Source organism: Bacillus rossius, chromosome 5, assembly GCF_032445375.1.
Source record: "Bacillus rossius redtenbacheri isolate Brsri chromosome 5, Brsri_v3, whole genome shotgun sequence".
Taxonomy (NCBI): Eukaryota; Metazoa; Arthropoda; class Insecta; order Phasmatodea; family Bacillidae; genus Bacillus; species Bacillus rossius.
Window position 1 is genome coordinate 51,818,293 of NC_086333.1, and position 16,917 is coordinate 51,835,209.

The 16,917-nt window shown below is 33.9% G+C and overlaps 1 protein-coding gene across 1 annotated transcript in view; it reads right to left on the reverse strand.

Moving 5' to 3' along the window:
* Positions 1-5,063: 5,063 nt before the first annotated feature.
* The window catches only part of LOC134531790 (presenilins-associated rhomboid-like protein, mitochondrial), a 50,086-nt gene continuing 38,232 nt past the window's right edge, over positions 5,064-16,917 (reverse strand). Inside the window, exons 6-9 of the mRNA XM_063367718.1 lie at positions 14,813-14,937; positions 11,480-11,581; positions 11,081-11,178; positions 5,064-5,321 (exon numbers count right to left, since the gene is read on the reverse strand). Of these exons, the coding sequence (XP_063223788.1) occupies positions 5,228-5,321; positions 11,081-11,178; positions 11,480-11,581; positions 14,813-14,937 (419 nt within the window). The 3' untranslated portion in view covers positions 5,064-5,227. The remainder of the gene's footprint in view (positions 5,322-11,080; positions 11,179-11,479; positions 11,582-14,812; positions 14,938-16,917) is intronic.

Genomic DNA, 16,917 nt, shown 5'->3' on the forward strand with positions numbered 1-16,917 from the left:
TATAACCTATAAAATAATCTATTAAGAATTAGTTTTTACTTATATGTTAGCTTATCAATAGTTATTATTAGTCAAGTGTTTAACAAAAAAACTATTTAGAAACATTTTTAATAAAAACATTTTCGAATAAATTTGCATGTCACATCAATAAACATACCTGCAATCATCTCCAGTTTTCTTTGCTTCAACAACCTTTTTTCCATGACAGACGTATTCTTCTCCGCTTATACGAGCACTTTTGACTTTATTTCTCTTATAATCTGTATTATTAATACTCCTCTTTCCTTTTTTCTCCATCATCAAACATTCAACATCACAACAATACCAAACATAAACAATACATCCATAGACAAAGAAGGTGGAAGATATAAAATCTTTTGATGTCCAATAAAACTTGAAATATCAACTAGACAGGCAGAGCCATCTAACAGAGAAAATGTAACTAATGCGTCATATAGCACTGCAAGATTGAAATGTGCTGCAATATACAAGCCTGTCATCAATAAAAGGAACTAACTCCACAAATCAATAATCAGCATTAAAAGGAACTAAGTCCATGGACTTAGTTCTTTTTAACAGAGCCTGCAATAACGCATATGCCTGTTTTATACGTATGGAAAGTAGGGACTAAGTTCCTTTCAACATTAATCAATCCGGCGTACCCGAAAATCTTCATTACCATTAAAAAACATTTTTGGTAAAATATGGACTTAGTGCATTTTGACAATGACCGATTTAATTTACAAACCAACACTCACTCTTAAATTGTTTGGAAGTACCCTCTTTTATCGCATAATTGTCGCACCTATATTTTAGGGCGTCAAATTTTGGATAAAAAAACTTCTCGTGATAACATCGCACAACATTTTTGGTCCCGCTATTAGATTCCTAGCGCTTTCTGTAGGTATCTTTTCCATATAAAACAATGTATTTTAAAGTATAAATCTAATATTTATTCGGAAATTAAGTCTTACTTATTTAATTAACAGAAATACGAAGTTGTCTGATGTGTAAATTTTCTTTTAAAGATGTTTTTAAACGTTATAACCTTTATCTGTTTGTCTGCGTCGCCGCGATGTACCGCTTATAAAAATGTAGCCATTGCTAGTTGGCATCTTTCATGTTTGGTTAAGTTGCTTGCCGTATAGAGCGCGCACACGTAGTTGAATATTGATCTCTCGCCGATTGCATGCAACGCGCGCTCTGTTGAGTGCCGAGTTAACTACCGTATTTACCTGAATGCAAGACTATTATTTTTTCTCCCGGCAACGGTTAAAAATTTCACATTCGTCTTGCATTTTAAAATCTTGATTTTTGAAGGTAGTTTGTCCCACATTTTTAGGCTAATACAATGTGAAATTACTTTTATGGGCACAGGCAATAAATAACTATTAACATTATAATCATTTAATGAAAAATACAGTACAATTTCAAGCTAATTTGTACGCAAAAAGATTATAAAAAACATCTCCGGTACTAGTCGCCATGCTTTGTTTATTTGCGCTCACGCCATAGATAAAGTATGCACGAAAGAAGACGTGAAACCTAGACTTGGGAGTTGGTAAACCAGGTCATTTCTCATGCTGAATTTTGTAGTACATGATATCTCCACTGTTGCGAGCGCTGTAACAATTTTAGTAACCCAAAGTGTTGTATACATTTTAACAATGTTATTCTATGTAAACAAAATTGTTTATTTTCGTTAATAAACAAATGCGGTAAATTGCGGGAACCTAAAATGGATAGTGTTGAAAGGCGAGGAACATCAAGTTCTTTTATAAAGAAAGGCTCTCGAACATATCACGATGCAAATTTTAAGCTCATTGTGGTAAAATATGCAGAAGAAAACAACAACAGTGCTGCATCAAGACGTTTTGGCATATCGGAAGCAAACGTGCGACGGTGGCGGGGTTTGAAAGAGAAGTTGAGAAATGCCAACTCTACTCGTAAAGCTTTCAGTGGACCCAAAAAAGGTCGTTTCTGTGACATTGAGAAAACTGTAGTCTAATTTGTTCGTGAGAAATGCAACGAGGGGGTTGCAATAACCACTGAAATCATCAAAATGAAGGCCCGAGAAATAGCAACAATCTTGATGGATCTCAAGATGATATCTTATGGGAAAATCTTGAAGGAAGTAAACCTGATGCCAGTAGTGAAACAGATGAATCTGAAAGTGACTCAGACTAAGTTAATATGTTCAAGACTTTGTAATGTATGTAAATAATTTTATTAAGTGGATCTTTCAAAACATAAAACAATGTAAGTACAGAAAATTATCTTTTTCATGTTATGTAAAATGTTTATTTATAGCTTGTTATATACTATTTTCTGGTTTATAAAGATTAAAAAGTTGACCTCGTCTTGCATTCGAGTCGTCTTGCAATCGGGTAAATACGGTACATGTGATGGCTCGCACTCTTTTGTGGGAAGTGTGTACTACGACGATAGTTATGTGTTAGTTCACACTCGCATTCACATGTTGTTTTTCCATTTAAAGTTGAAGAAAGGTTTTTGTTCATGTCTTATTAATTTAAATTATTCGGCATGCTCTTGTATACTCCACTTTTAAATACAGTAAACGTACTTTCCATGAATGGGTTTTATGTTTATGAATAACTTTACCAAACAAATTTTTTTTTCCTTGCATAAAAGTCACACCCCTATTTTTTAAACTTGATTTTAGTATAAAATGTGAGACAATTATGCAATAAAACATGGTATGTACAAAAAAAACCTTTTAATTCATGATATTGAAATTAACACTATAGAAACAAGCAAATAACAACTAACTTTGATAGTAAACACAAGACATCTTTAATTGATGAAGTGGTTATGTTTTTTCCTTGCGAGCGGCTTTGTCAAAATGTCTGATATGTCATCTGTTTATAAATTAATAACATCAATAGTTATCTTTGACATGCTCCCTAACAAAATGATGCCTGATAGCTATATATTTGGATCTTTGGCTGGTTTCATTGTTTTTAGCTAGATTTATTGCCCCTTTGTCATCACAATATACAATGGATAGCTTGCATTCATGTTGTAAACCAAGACTTTCTAAACAGGTTGCTACTCTTAACTGATTTGCAGTATCTAAGCAAGTTAAGATTAACTGATTCAACAAGCCAACTTTCTGAGTGAGGTCAGAATATTCTAATAGCGTTTGGATGTTCTCCCATGCTTGCTTTGATGTTTCACATTTTTCAATGTGGTGGATTAAATCCTTTTCTACCAGTAATAAAATCTTGGCTAATGCCTTGCAATCTTTCTCTTTCGCTTCATCTACCTTGATGTTTCCTTGGATGACATCCCATTGGTCTTCTAAACTTAAAAAAGCTTTTATATAAAATTTCCAAGTTTGTTTAGTTTTCACGACCTTTCAGTTTTTCCACCAAGGACAGACTGTTCAAAGCCATAACACCACAGTGCAAAATGTTAATATCTGCACTCCTGTGTTGACCGAATTCGTTAATCCGCACTGATTGACACACCTGGGTATATACAGTTTAGATAATAATGGCATATGAAAGCAAACACAACTTTTGGAGAAGGTGGTGGGAGTGATGAAAAAATAAAAAACTTCCGGCCAGTGATAAATGTGTCAACTCTGACCTTGCTTTTGTCTTAATTTTTGATAAGTCAAACTATTGTTGTAAGGGGTTGAAATCTTGAAATATAAAAAAACTCATAATTTCTATACCATGTACACTTTTAAATGAATTCTTATTTACTGTAAAACCTTAAAATATTACCTACAACTTTTGTTTAAAATAATTATTATATCACCAACCACTGTTGTAAAGGATGTAAAAAACATAGGTTAAAGGACAAAAAATAATTATAACTTCCTTATTAGGTAAACTAAAAGATTATAAGTATGGTAAATCTTCTAAAAATTATCCAAAACTTTGTTCTCAAACGATTTTTGATAAGAAACATTACAATCAGGGGTTGAAAAAACCAAGTGTTGGGAATAAGTAAGTAAAACTTCTATATGATGTACAAGATCAAATCCGTTCTTATTTTTATATTTCTAACTTTGTCTAAAATTTTTGTCTAAAGTAAATTTTTATGTAACTAACCATTACTGCAAGGGGTGTAAATAACAAGAATTATAACTTTCTTAGTGACAAATCCTAATCTAAAACCCTTGGTTGAAACAATTTTTGATAAGAGATACTATTATGGTATACACAGGAGTTAAAATTCAAAACACTTTATCTGATTATTTTGAATTCATTTAAACCATCTTAATATGATCTTAAACCTTTATGCAAACAAAGTATTTGTGCAATGAATGAAAAAATAGTGTTTGAAGGTAAAAAAAACTCTTAACTACCTTAGTAGACATAATAACAAATTCATTTGGCTGCATGGAATATGAGGAAATGTTTAATAAATCATTTGGGAATATTGGAGAACATATAAGTGTTATGTACATAAAGTTCTTTAAATGTTCCAGATATTTATAGAAGTTTTCAGAACATTTCCAAGAACTGGGTATTTGAAATCTACCTATGCTGTGCTGAAGGGGATTTTATTTTAATCATTTCAGTTATCATCTAGTTCAAAGTGTTTCCTCTCTTTCTCACTACTTTATGGGTGTTGATTGACACTTCACAGTATGCCTAGCACACAGTCATGATGTGACTTATCATAAACCATAATTTTTTTATTTAAATTAATTGGGGCTTTCAGCATTAGCATTAACCTGGAATTGTCACACATATCATTACTTTGGGTTGTCATTGTTGCAATGCTGGTGTGCTAAGGATTTATTAGCGAAGTTGTGTTTTTTGGTATGGGAGACTAGGTGCCTGTGCAAACAGTTTTATGAAGTAGCCTAAAAATTTAAACAGGTTTATTTCTATGGAAATATTACATGCTTTGGTTAATAAATAATTAGAAATTACAGGGAAAAATTAAGTTTTGCTGGACAGTTTGTGAGACCAATTCCTGTATAATTTACTTGACAGGCAGACAACTGCACACTATCAAATCTTCATACTCATTTTCACTATAACCATACAGGTTAGGATTAAATGAGAAGCAATTACAACCACTTTTTATGAAATTTTTTTTTATCATACCAAAAGACAGTTTTCTGAAAATCTGCCCGAGAGCAATAATTTAACAAGGCATCATTCATTATACAACAGGAGCTTATTACTGACCAAGTTTTCATACCAATAACCATACAGACAGCTCTTCGCTTCACATGCCACAGTTAGTGGCTGCCACTGCCGCGTATATTGTGCCACCAGCGCAGTATCACTTCCCTCTTCTGCCAAACATACTTGTCACCCCAGTAGTAATAGCCACTGTGAAAAAAACACACAAAATAATCAGTTTATCTCTAAAATTTTGTCTGGACAAAAAATAACTGCTGATTATAAAGCAGGGCCGATTCCTAAAATATACAGTTTCTGATTCTTAAATTTCTTAAAATAATAAAGGGACAATTCTTCGAATCCAATTCGGATTCTGTAATTTTTTCTGATGATGTTCAAAAGAATAATATACCTACTCAGGAAAAAAGGTTGATTTCTAACTTATAATTGCATTATGTTTTCTTTTTCTGTACACAATTTAACATTATATAGAGCTTACATAATTTTAAAAAGTATGTTCATTACCCTCAGTTAGGTACTGCTACCTTGAATTTCTAGCAAATTTGGCCTTTTAACCTTGCATAGACAAAACACGTGCTGTACTCGGCAAACAATCAAAGATGTCTTAAGCTAAGACGTAAATATCAAATAATGTTATAACTTACAAACTTTATAAACCTTACATTATCACATTAATGTATTTATTGTAAAAACATGGTTTGTACGGTTATGTTAAGAATTTTATTTTCAAGCGTAACTAGATAATGATCCAAATAAAATTACAGTAGAACTTCATTTTTACATATTTCAAGAGACCAGGATTAAAAAAAAAGAGGGAAATGTAAAAAAAAAAAATTATTATATATGATGGTAATGATAAGAAACAAATATACACCATACTAAATCAAATGTCAGAGATGCCTACATTTTTATGTATTAACTAGAACTTAATAATCTCACCTTGTGAAAACAATAAATACATCTAGTCTTGCAGTTCTTCACAATCGTTAAAATAAAATCCACTGTTTATTTTTGTAATAGCTCATTTAAAACTTTTCATTGGTTATAGTTTAGAGGGGAGATAGATGAAACAATTTAATTTTCGAGTTCACATCACCAAAGTTTTCGTTCATGACCGTATGGTTTACAGTGGCATGCTTTTATGAATAAATACACAATCGTGCAAAATTAATCTATTTGATTAATAGCTTAAAGTGTAAAAAAACTTACCACTATACATAAGTAGTACAATAGGTCTCAATCAAGTGTTAACACATGTATTTCAATTGTCACATACTCTTTGCAATTAGAGATAGGCTAGATAGAGAATTTTGTTACAGAAAAATTTTGGACGGTGGGAAACAGAATATGATTGGGAACTGAGGTTACAAAATCTCAATAATGTCCAGATGTTTACAAAGAATTTATTTCTGTGTAGGCAAAAATAATTATAAATTCAAAGATGCAGGCAATTTTCACGAACCATAAATAGGATAACGCTGTACTTGAAACAAAAGCCTATTTTGCAAAATACAACAAAATAAGCTTATATTTATTATAGTTAGTTACAGTAACCATGTACCCACTCGAATATTACAAAAACGTTTACAGTGATGTTACAAATGAATCAGCAATTTTATGTTTACTTTATTTTTAACTTGCTTTTAAAGTTGCAACCTGCAACCTGCAACATCTACAGTGTCAGATAAATGTATCAAGCAAGATACTACTGAATGAACATTGTAGTGGATCAATTGCAATTATCCATTTAAACATTGTTTTTTTAATTCCTGTTCCCATTTTCTTGTTGATGTAGTCCACATTTGTAGTCAATTTTTTTTTACACCGTATGAGATATGAAACAAACAAATAATTGTTCTTGCATGTTTAATATGTCAAACAGTTGTATTTACAATTGTGGATGCGATTCATTCTGCTACAGGTTTGCAAAATTAGTGAAATAGTTTTGATTAATTAATGCATGTTTCAAATGCTGGGAAAAATGATTAATTACAATCATGCCTGCAAATTTTCTTACACTACCATTAATAGTTTTGATTTTAAAACTGCTGAAAATGGCGTGTTTTCAGACACATGCATCTAGTGACAAAGGTTTACGTGCAGTGCTTTCTTTGTAAACAATTTTTTAACAATATTGGTACATACATACGACATGTATACTACCAAAATAAAATTGGATAATAGGAAGAGGTAATTTCCCACCCCCTCCCCCTCAAAAAAAAAAGTGATCCAGCAGCCAGCACTAATTGCAATGAAGTTTTTTTCTGTACCAGAACATGAATCATGCAGGTAAATATTCGAAAGTTCAGACCTCACTGCAACTGAATAATGGATGTATCAAAAGCATGTTTTTGATGTGTAACATCTTAGCTCTTGTTATAAGGTATTTGCTGGGAGCAGGGGCGTAGCCAGGATTTTATTTTGGGGGGGTATTAAACATTTGGCTATTCACCCACCCCCCTTGTGAAGCGGGGGGGCCCGGGGGTCCTCCCCCGGAAAAATTTGGATTTTTACGTGCAAAATGGTGCTATTTTAGCAGTTTTCATAATATAACATTGAATATTGTTCTGCTGTAAACATTATTGATTTTGAATATTAAAATAACACTAATTACAAACTCAACTCAGGTAAAAAAAACCTTCCACACATTTCGGGGGGGGGGGATGGATCCCTATGATCCCCCCCCTTCCCTACGCCCCTGGCTGGGAGTAATTTCATTAATGTGACAGAAGTCAAGAACAAAATGTGTAACAACCACATGCTGTGCCATCTGTGGTGGATAGTTTACAAAGACAAAGGGAAACTTTATTGTATTATCTATTAATGAATTTTAACAAGATAGGCAGTTTTTAATAAAATCCCTTGTCAAAAATCTGGTACAAACCCAGGGTTAGGGATTTTTGAAGTCTTTTTCACTTTTATCGGAACTACTGTTTCTAATAGTTTAAAATTTCCTTACACTTCATGCTGCAAGTAATAATTACAATTCAGGCAGAAAATTGTAGTGGCGGACGCAAAAGTACATGCGTGATTCGAGCCCAGAAATTTTGGTACTTGAAAAGTGAATATTTTATCTATCAGTATATTTATCATGCTCAGCATTATTTTAAAAAATTCTACATTATATATCATATAAGTTTCACATAAGTTTATTTGCAACATGAACAACATGAGAACACATGTATTTGCTTGTTACAATGGTTAATGTTTACAAATCACTGGCGAGTTATGAAAGACTTGCATTTTTTGTTATTATGTTTACCAAGGGCATATGTAGAAGGTTTTATTACGTTCATTGTGCTTATAAATTTTATTTGTAATAATAAGTACTGAGCATGATGATGATCAAAATATACTAAACATAGTGTTTTGATGAATTATTACCTAGATTTATCTGTTCCATTATGTCCAATTTTTATGTAAACAGTAAAGTATGGCGAGAAATGATCATAGATACTACTGGTAAACTCTTGTCTGCAGTTGCTATTTATCAGACATATGAGGTCTAATAAAATTTTCAGTTAGAGAGCTTTAATGGAAACATCATAAAGTTAAAATTAGATAAATTTGCTGACACTATTATTTTCAATGCACTTACCAACATAAATTTTTTAAAACCATAAAAAAATTACCTTTTATATAGGGTATTGGATCAGTAAATGATTAATTATCAGAGTCTGTACGGAATAAGGTTATTTCAGTACCGGACCATCACTAGTAACATTTATCAACAAATATATGTACTGTTTTCCTTAAATATTTTGCACAAATAAGTACAGTATTTAAAAAAAAAAAAAACACTCAGGCATTTTTCTAGTACACCTAGTTATATTTAAATATCATACCTTAAGTGACTTAAAATTAAGTTCTAGTTCAGCTCTTGTCAGACTCAAATATTTATGATTACAAAAGATAAAAGTATTGTTGCACGGTCACTGACGTCACGTGCCATCCATTGATGTTAAGACATGCCTAGGGCCAATGAAAAATGGTAAATAAAAAAGGCCCATTTCGGTGAATAAAAAGAGTTATTTCGGTGAAAAAAAAATTGCTTAGTTAGAAAAAATAACTATTTCGTCATTAAATTTTTATACACATATATATGTTTGATGGAATTGTTTTATTTGGTCAAAATTTATCATAAACAATGTTTTAAAGTACAACATGTACATCTAAAAGTTAGCACGCTGCATTTGTAATTAAAATTCTCAAGATTACATACAAAAAAATCGAAAACTGATCAGAAACGTTAGTGGCTCAAGTCCATTACGACTATCTCTGAAAATCAGCTATTATGTATATATTTCCTGCAAACTAGTCCCCACCAAAACACTGTACTTATTTAACAGTACAGATTATTATTTTTTTATTTGTTTACATTTTTCCCCGCCTCAACTGCGTGTGCAGTTGCATTTGTTCATGTATATGTTGGCACTCTTGGCTGGCATTTATTTTCGTGCCTTGCCATGACAACTACGAAAATAAACAGTCGCCTCGGCTAGGACGCCCAGATACAACAATTAGCATTTTGAAAGTTATGATTTGATTGGCTAATATGGAAGTGACTCTATTTTTCTGGACTGCGTTTGGCCGATTCAGAGAAAGAAACAAAGAGCAGTTAGGCCTATCGACGATGGCGTCACCAGACGCATTTGTGGTCGGCAAAATAATGTGATTTTTGTCATTTTATGGCCTTCTACATCTCGTAGAAACGTGTGCGACGACGGAGACTGAGTAGGCATATGTCTGGATGTAATAATTTTCATTCGTGAAATATTATGGTTCTAGAGTAACTTGATGCTTAGTTCCAGAACCAGTTGCTTGACACCTATCTTTGTTCACCTTGTGCGATGCTCGAAATTTACAGTGTTTTTCACACGTGTCTTTTCTTTTTCAGTCGACTTGCACATTACAGAACTTGCACATCATGATGCCTTTTTCTTTACTGAACACGTAAAATCCTTCGTCGTCATATTCTTTAGCTCTTTCAAAAACACTCACAACTTTCGGCATTTTATATGTTTATCCACAGTGACAACGGTAATATGACCAACATGCCACAAAAACTAACGGAAAACGATCATAGAATGCAGAAGAGATACATATTGCATCCACTCGGAAATAAAGAACTTAAACTCGACAGACACACTCTCGTGAAAATAAAATCATAGAACTTTTGACACTCACAACTACCAACGCCATCTGTGATTTGTCCACCAGTAGGTAAAGTGATGATGTTTATTGCCACTCTCTACTCTATGGGTGCTAGAGAAAAACAAAGTCGGCCCAAGATGACGCGACCCATCACAGCCGGTCTCATCCTTTGAAGAAAGTCGCCACGGTGTATAAGCGACAACGTAGGGCTTTGCGAGAGTTTCGAGATTTCGGAGAATTTTGTGAGTGAAGGGAAGTGTGACCTCCTCGAGAGTGGCGCGACAAGGAGAGACAGGACCGTGAGAGTGTGGCCGAGTCGCGCGAGGCTGTGTGTGTGAGGACAGGCGCGAGGTGAGGAGCAAATCACTGTCGAGCCTAGCTCCAGTGAGGAGTACGAACTGTGGAACTTGACAAGACATTGAGTGACTAGCAAATAAACATTTTTAAGTGCAAGTGATTGGTGACCAGACATTATTAGTAATTAATAAAACTGTAATACAACTTAATTGGACTATCCCTTATGAACCCAGTTCCCCCACATTATACTCTTAACAGTATTATTCACATACATTTCACTGAAATCTGAAGGAAAAAAATCCACAACAAAGCTACACACTAAGAAGTTCCCCCTGAGTTTTCTAATTAGTAAGTGTAGGTTCCTAGATACCCGAAGAACTTCACAGGGTTTTAACTACTGTAAATAAAACATTGGCATATCTCAAACTCTGAAAAGAAATGAAGTAAGGAATGTGTTGTGCAAGATGCACAGCAAGCCGTAGGTTTTCCGCACTTACAGTCCGCACGCAGCACCTCCGAGATGAGCAGCATGGTCGAAGAGCTTCCATCCGAGTAGAATACCAACCGCGTCGAGGCCCATGATCACCTTAATGGCCTGCGGAACAATTCACTTGTGGATTACGGTTACACGCTTGACTTTAGTTTCCACATAGCGACATAGGTACAGTAAATACTCTTTAAAAACAGCCCACTCAGGACCACAGCTGTGCCAAACTATTGGACCTCAATATAGTTCTGACTGGAATACCAAATAAAAATTACTGCAAAATACTATAAAGTTGTAATCAGCTGCTCTATTGCAATATAAACTTCATATTAGTGTTGCTGTTAAAATAGTCTCCAAAAGAAAGAAATATTTAGAAAGCCACTAGTTTTTGCTTCAATTCAGTACTCACGGTTCCTGCGCTGAATGTGAAGAACGGCATAAACACGATGCTGAGCTTCAGATCAGGATATCGAGAGCACACATAAGCAAGGATGGTCATGATGGCGCCAGACTGAAACCACAATGTACACATACAGACATGTACACGTGAGCAGTATTTACAAGGTCTAACATACATTGCAATCACTTATACACTACAAATATTTCACATTTTTGTCCAGACAGGCCTAAGAATGAAATAAATTTAAATTGAAAAAAAAAAAAAAAAAAAAAAAAAAAAATAAAATAAAAAATAAAAAAAAAATGAAAATCTAATAGTAAATTTTTGGATTACAATTTTATGCATAAAATAACTATTAAAAAAAAAAACCACTCATTATTAGAGCTACAAGAAAAATCGTAAATGTTACATACAATAAATAGATAGAATATATTCTGTTAATGTCTACATGTGAATACTTCACAAAAAATTACATAAACTTTTCCTCCAGTACGCTGATTGTGAATACATGCAGAGACATGCTGTGTTCACCTTGCACTATCGAAACACCTATCACATTCAATGATTACGAACCAACATGCAAGACCTCTTTAACCCTGGTGTATTAATAATGTCAAAGAACTTAATTGATAATGTATTCAAGGAATAAATTATTTAGTGTGTTAAACATGACTTAATTTTTTTTTTAAATTAACATAAATATATACCTATTTATATAATTTTATTTTCTTGTCTAAAGCATTTAAGTTTTGGTTAGTTGTTTAATAATTATTTAAATTAAAAATATAGTACTAAATTCAGTGATACCATTGTCCCTAAACATGTGAATTGCCATAGCAAATATGAAACCGTAGAATTACAAAATAAAGTTACTACAGTACAAATCCTAAACTCATTTATTTAATGTTTACATTAAACTACATTTTTGATAAGTTTGACTTCCTAACACACTCAATTATGTCAAAAGAAAATCATGCCACTAAAATTTCACAATATTTCATTCTAATTTGTTATTAGAGTTTAATTACAAAGCTAACCTTTTAAACACTTTATACAACTAACTAATACACACTTAAATACAATAAATATCATGAATAATTTGTGTTCATATTCAAAACTCACAATATATCATCATCAACAGTCAAGAGTTTAATGAAAGCTTCTTTCTGCAGTAATCTCCACGCCCTTCGATGTTTATCACAAAATTAGTGTTCATAACCCTGTCTGAAAATTGTTTTTGTCATAACCTTACACCAATAACAATTAAATTTCATGGCTTGAATAATATCAAATGTAATTTATGATTATAGTAAATCAGACTAAAAATTCAATAATCGCAAATATTTTCTTTAATATTTATCGTCATTTTTGTTGGCAAGTTAAAGAATAATGGAGCATTGGATATTTAGTTTAAGGTGTAGTCAAGTAGCTTGAGTTCTGGATTATGATGGGAAGATACAAAGTAACATCAGAGATGGTGCAAAATACATAAAAATTCTGAAAAAGACATGTGTTTAATATGTTATGAAAGGCTGTTTTCTTAAATGAAAAATGAAACAAATACCCTGTTTCATAGCATAATCGTGGCACGCACATAATCGTAGCACCAAGGGCGTCAAAATTTGGACAAAAACCCTTATGTGTGCACGTCACAAGATGTTTTTGGTCCCGCTATTAGATTCAGAGCGCTTTGTGTTGGTATTAGTTTTGTACAAACGACGTATTTGAAAGTAAAAATCTAATATTTAACGGAAATACAAAGTTGTCTGATGTGTAAATTTTCTTTTAAATACGTTTTTAAACGTTACAACTTTTATCTGTTCGTCTACGTCGCCGCGTTGTACCGCTTATAAAAATGTAGCCAGCGCTAGTTGGCATCATTCATGTTTAGTTATGTTGCTTCCCGTATAGAGCACACACAGATATTGGTATCTCGCCGATTGCATGCAACGTGCGCTCTCTGTCGAGTGCCGAGTTAACTACATTTGATGGTCCGCACTCTTTCGTGGTAAGTGGGTACTACGACGATAGTTATACGTTAGTTCAGGCTCGCATTCGGGTCACAGATTTTGTTTTTATTTTTAAAGTTGAAAAAAGGTTTTTGTTGCAAGACTTATTAATTTCAATTGTTTGGCACGCGTTTGAAGAGACTACTTTTTAAATAAACATACTTTCCAAGAATGGGTTTTGTTTTAATGAATAACTTTACCCAACAAAAAAACATTTTTTTCACATAAAAATAGCACCCCTACTTTTCAAACTTGATTTTAGTATAAAATGTGTGACGATTATGCGATAAACACGGTACTTAATTTCAGTAAAAAAATGCTAAGGTACTCCCCCCCCCCCCCCCCTACTTTTCCCGGAATCAATGAGGGGATTACTTGTGCTTGCATAGTCATAATTGTAAAATGGGAAGTAATTCCGTGTGCAGCCCCTGGGAAAACTACAGAATTTTGCCCCTGATTCTATGCATGATTAAGATTTGCATATCACAGCCGAAGACTCAAAAAGGCCTGAATATAGCCTTATAAAAGTTTATCATAGTTATTGCTTCACACAATTTGGTATTCAGCAGATTGCTTTCAATCGGGTTAACCAAAGTTTGCTATTTTTTTCCTTCCTTTTTTTAATTATTTTGTTTGTGTGTGTGTGTGTTTGTGGTCATGTGTGTGTATATTACTCGGTTCCTTGAAAAAAATTATAATTTTTCTTCTATTAGAAGTACTCCAAAATCAGCCAAATAATATTACTGACAATACTCTGCTATGAAATGTGACTATCGATGGCAATTTATGAAAAATAATCAATAAAATTGTTTCTTATCATACCATAATCTGTACAACTGGACCTATTTCCCTTTCAAAATGCATTAATAATGATTTGTTTGGTCCACATTGAGGTCATTAGAGACACACACAGTAAGGACAAATGTGATGCAAATGGAGCACAGAGAAATGAATGGTTAGGGGAATATTGAAAATCCATGAGCTCGCTGTATCTGCACCAAGTTTGCCACTAGAGAAGAGAAGATTCAAAGTTTAACACTACCGGGAATCTAACCTAGATTGCCTCCGAAGGGAAATGATCTGACAATGACCTCCCAATTGCTTTTAAAATACGTAAAGTGTATATTCCAGCTCACCTGAGCTTTTCGGAATCAATTTAAAAAAAATCACTTGTCCAACACAACTCAACAACAATTCAAAAACGTAATCTATCTTACACTGTTACATTTTACCATATTAAGATAAAAAAAAACTGTAATATGTATCAAAGTCTTGTTGACTGAAAGAAAACACTTGGTGAGAATCCGAAAGCGTTCGGGTAGGCTGGACTTACAGCTCCGAGCGAGAGCCCCGGCTTTGCGGCGACGCACTTGTAGACGTAGCTGGCCATGGACGCCACCATGCCTCCCGCCAGGTACAGGGCCACGAACTGCTCCTTGCCGAGAGACGCGCAGGCTCCTGAACAACACGAACACGGGCCAGCCATGAACAACTCAGTTTCCAAGCTGTGCGCGTGTGTTTCTACTGATACTTACAGCATCAATAAACCAGGAGCATAATGAGTGTGTAATGCCTTGATTTTTTTTTTAGGGAACAGCTCGCAAAACATCCTCAGTGTAACGAGAACAGAACAGAGATGAAAGATTTTGCTAATTCTAAACCAGCTAAAACAACTGATAAAGAAAATTGCAAAATCTTTTGGATCAGTTTGTGGTTTCAGCTGAGAGTGACCACGCACTATGGCCGCTGCATGCTCAATGTAAAAAATTTTAAGGAGCTTTGCTTATGTCTCAGTCTCACAAGGTATGTAGGTTATTTCATTTCTTGCTTATGCTGTTACCGTATTTACTCGTGTATAGCGCGCCCTCGTGTATAGCGCGCACCACAATTTTGGAACAAATTCCAAAGAAAAATTTTTTTTTTCCCCATAAATAAATTTTAATAAAATTTTGTGGTACCTGTTAAGTAATTACTTATGAAACAATGATTATTTACAATGATGTGTGGTGATGTGTCAGGAAAATACTTAAATTAAATACTCTTCCACCTGAAAAAGCGAAACTTTTGTGGCATACTGTACCATCTGAAACGACAAGGGCAAGCTAACTCTGCTGTGTAGACGAAAGATAATGAAGCGCTGTATCGTCACAACTGGTACGATGAGTGAGAAGGGAGGGAGGCAGGCAGGAACAGGACTATAACCATGGGGGAGAAACTCTATTGCCGAGACTGACACCAAGATTTTCAAAAGGTTTCGGGCCCGTCCGCTAGAGGGAAGTACAATCTCCCATAAACTGTCATGGCGTCTCTTGTTCTAATTTGAAATGTAGCGGTTACCCGCCATTTTTTTTGTTACACATTAATTCAAAGCATCATGGCGTCGTAATACAGTTTATATTATGAGAATTAACTTGGATTTACGTATTATTTGGCTGTTATAGTTATGACGACTCGGAAGAAAAGCTGTTGCGTTCCGGGATGCGAAGATAAGACGAGTGTTCGCCATCGGATTCCTACAGCCGGTAATATTTGCGATGTTTGGTTAAAGAGAATTGCAAATGTTAAATTGTATGATTTACCCAAGGAAATTGTGAACAACAACTACAAGATATGTGATAAACATTTCATACCACAGTGTAAGAATTTGGGTTCCAGTCAACTCAAATTGTATTCATTACCGTCGGTAAATCTTCCAGGTAAGTAAATTCTTATAACAATTTAGTACGTCGAAATATCTTGAACATAATCATACCTATGATATAACAATTAATATATGATTGTAACCTGAATACAATGTATATTTTCCTTTCTATATTCAACTTGCGATCATTATTCATTATTATATCTTTAGTTTTTTTTATAGGTTGATTGAGTGCTTTCGAAGCAATTAGGCAATGAGCCCGGTTGTAAGCATTTCCCTCTGGCCCGTTTCCTAAACTGCGCCACACTCTTTGATGTGACCCATTCCAACACTTCCATTCTCCTATTGTTCTAACAACCATATCATTCATTTCCCTTTTTGTCCTTCATTCCTTATAATCCTTCCTCATATTTTCCCTCCTACTGAACACCCTAAAAAAAAGTAGGTGAATGTTCGAAAATTTATTTATTCAGTTCCTTATTTAAAATTCTAATCATTCTTGGATGCGTATTCCAAACTGTCAAGAAATTTGCATCAATGTTCACCTGTTTTGTAATGTGAGTGCCACCCCGTATAAATCCCTACCGTGCTTGTTAACAGCTTGCCTCAACAATGCCTCAGTAGTGACAGGTACTAAATGACGGTAAATATGTAGTTGGGCGGTATTTGCGAAAAAAAATTTAAAAATCCGAAAATACCTTTATTATATGCTCTTCAACTTCCTCTTTTCATTAAAAGCGGCGGAGATAAGAAATTATAAATACTTTAGGAGATATCGAATTTTTTAATTTTGCAAT